Genomic DNA, 1,794 nt, shown 5'->3' on the forward strand with positions numbered 1-1,794 from the left:
CTCGTCCTATTCGGCTTGCTCCTACTTTCTGCTCATCTGTATTAGTCTGTCATTTGCAACCCCTATTTAATGTACAGCGCTGCGTAATATGTTGGCGCTATATAAATTCTGTTTATTATTAATATTATATAATAATATTAATAATAATAATAGTATTAACAGAGGGGAACATCGTTCTAGAAGAAAATAACCTACGAAAAAGAGGCTTAGAAAGAGGCTACTCAAAGAAACTTCTCAAAATGATGTACCATCGGGTACATCTCCTCAACAGACAAAAACCTCTTACCAAAAGACATGACTAAAACCAAAGATGCAACCACCTAAATTTTTGCAAGGTTCAACACCCACAAAGACGAACATGTACGACAGATGTGCTTGAAACATTAGCAAATTCTGACCTTAGATCCCAACATTAACAAATTTATCAGCAATACCCCCAACATAGTATTTTGTAAATCTCCATCTCTTAGGGATGATTCAGTGAGCAGTCATTTTAAAAATCCATCTGAAGCATGGAGACCCTCCATGAGATGTACCTTCAAATGTGGCCACTGTGGATTAATGACACACAATATATCTCTCCCCTGCAGCGATCAAGACTTGAAGGTGCGGTGCTGCACCTTTTTTCTTAAACTTAAAGAAAAAAAAACCACCAAGATTTTTACCTTACATAGAAGGGTTGTCTACCCTTCTATGTAAAGTAAAAATGCTAAGTTTAGGTACGCTTTAAATAGAGGTAGAACTCAAATACTACCAGTGCCATGTTTAAATCCCAGCCTTTATCACCTTATTGCCATAAAAAAAGTCTGAATGGCCTAAAGAAACTAGAGATAAGGAGACAACTACACAGACCTGCAGTAGTTTATTCACCAATCCTATGAATTTACTTAGTGACACAGTTTTACAATTTTAATTGTCCAACCAATATTGACAGGTACCATGCTGTATTGATTGTGGCAAATAAAACACTTTGCCACCTAATGGATTAATAGAAGAATGAAAGGCTCTCATTTTTTTCCCTCAACAATATTTCTCGTAGGACATGTTCACACATATAGATCCCACATATTCCTTTGCAAATTAATGGCAAATCACATATATACACATATATATATTAGTTATAATAAAAAACTGTAAAGGTATAATTTTACAGTACTGCATTATGACACTATGACATTATGACAGCCATTATTAGTATAGCATTTATTTATATTTAAAAAAATATATTACACAATGCTTTACAAAGCACATAGGTCATGCCACTAACTGTCCCTCAAAAAGGCTCACAATCCAATGTCCCCACCATTGTCATTAACTAAGGACAATGCATAATTGTTTGTCATGAAAAGATAACTTACTTGGTGCTCTAACTTGATAGTGATTTAACACTGTGAGGGCTTCAACTGCCTCATTCTTTGTTTCCCATTCTAGCAGGCCAGACAAGGTTTTAGATGAAGCTGCCGAAGACAACCAAGATAGAAATGTTTATTGGGTAAGCATTATCACCATAACAAAGGTTAGTCTATAACGTTTAAACTCTACTAACGTTTTGCATCAAACACTTTGTATTTTATGAACTTGGGAACTTGATAATCTTCACAGAGCTATAAGAAAAAAACAAAAACAATGTTATTATACCAAGAAACATATATGGCCATTAACCAGCTGAGCGTTACACGGATGTCTAGATTTCTGTACCAAAAGCGGTACACTGTTTTTCATGAATTTTTTTTTTTTAACTTGTAGACCTGTAACTTACAGAAATATGCCTGAACAAGGGTCTAGTAGATATCA

The 1,794-nt window shown here is 34.8% G+C and overlaps 1 protein-coding gene and 1 long non-coding RNA gene across 5 annotated transcripts in view; one reads left to right on the forward strand and one right to left on the reverse strand.

Moving 5' to 3' along the window:
• The window catches only part of LOC140330106 (uncharacterized), a 690,842-nt gene that overhangs the window by 542,318 nt on the left and 146,730 nt on the right, over nt 1–1,794 (forward strand). The window lies entirely within an intron of this gene.
• The window catches only part of HNRNPLL (heterogeneous nuclear ribonucleoprotein L like), a 125,128-nt gene that overhangs the window by 22,932 nt on the left and 100,402 nt on the right, over nt 1–1,794 (reverse strand). For all 4 annotated transcript variants that reach the window (XM_072409122.1, XM_072409123.1, XM_072409120.1 and 1 more), the window contains exons 11-12: nt 1,547–1,604; nt 1,359–1,457 (exon numbers count right to left, since the gene is read on the reverse strand). In XM_072409122.1, coding sequence (XP_072265223.1) covers nt 1,359–1,457; nt 1,547–1,604 — 157 coding nt within the window. The remainder of the gene's footprint in view (nt 1–1,358; nt 1,458–1,546; nt 1,605–1,794) is intronic.

Source organism: Pyxicephalus adspersus, chromosome 4 (genome assembly GCF_032062135.1).
Source record: "Pyxicephalus adspersus chromosome 4, UCB_Pads_2.0, whole genome shotgun sequence".
NCBI lineage: Eukaryota > Metazoa > Chordata > Amphibia > Anura > Pyxicephalidae > Pyxicephalus > Pyxicephalus adspersus.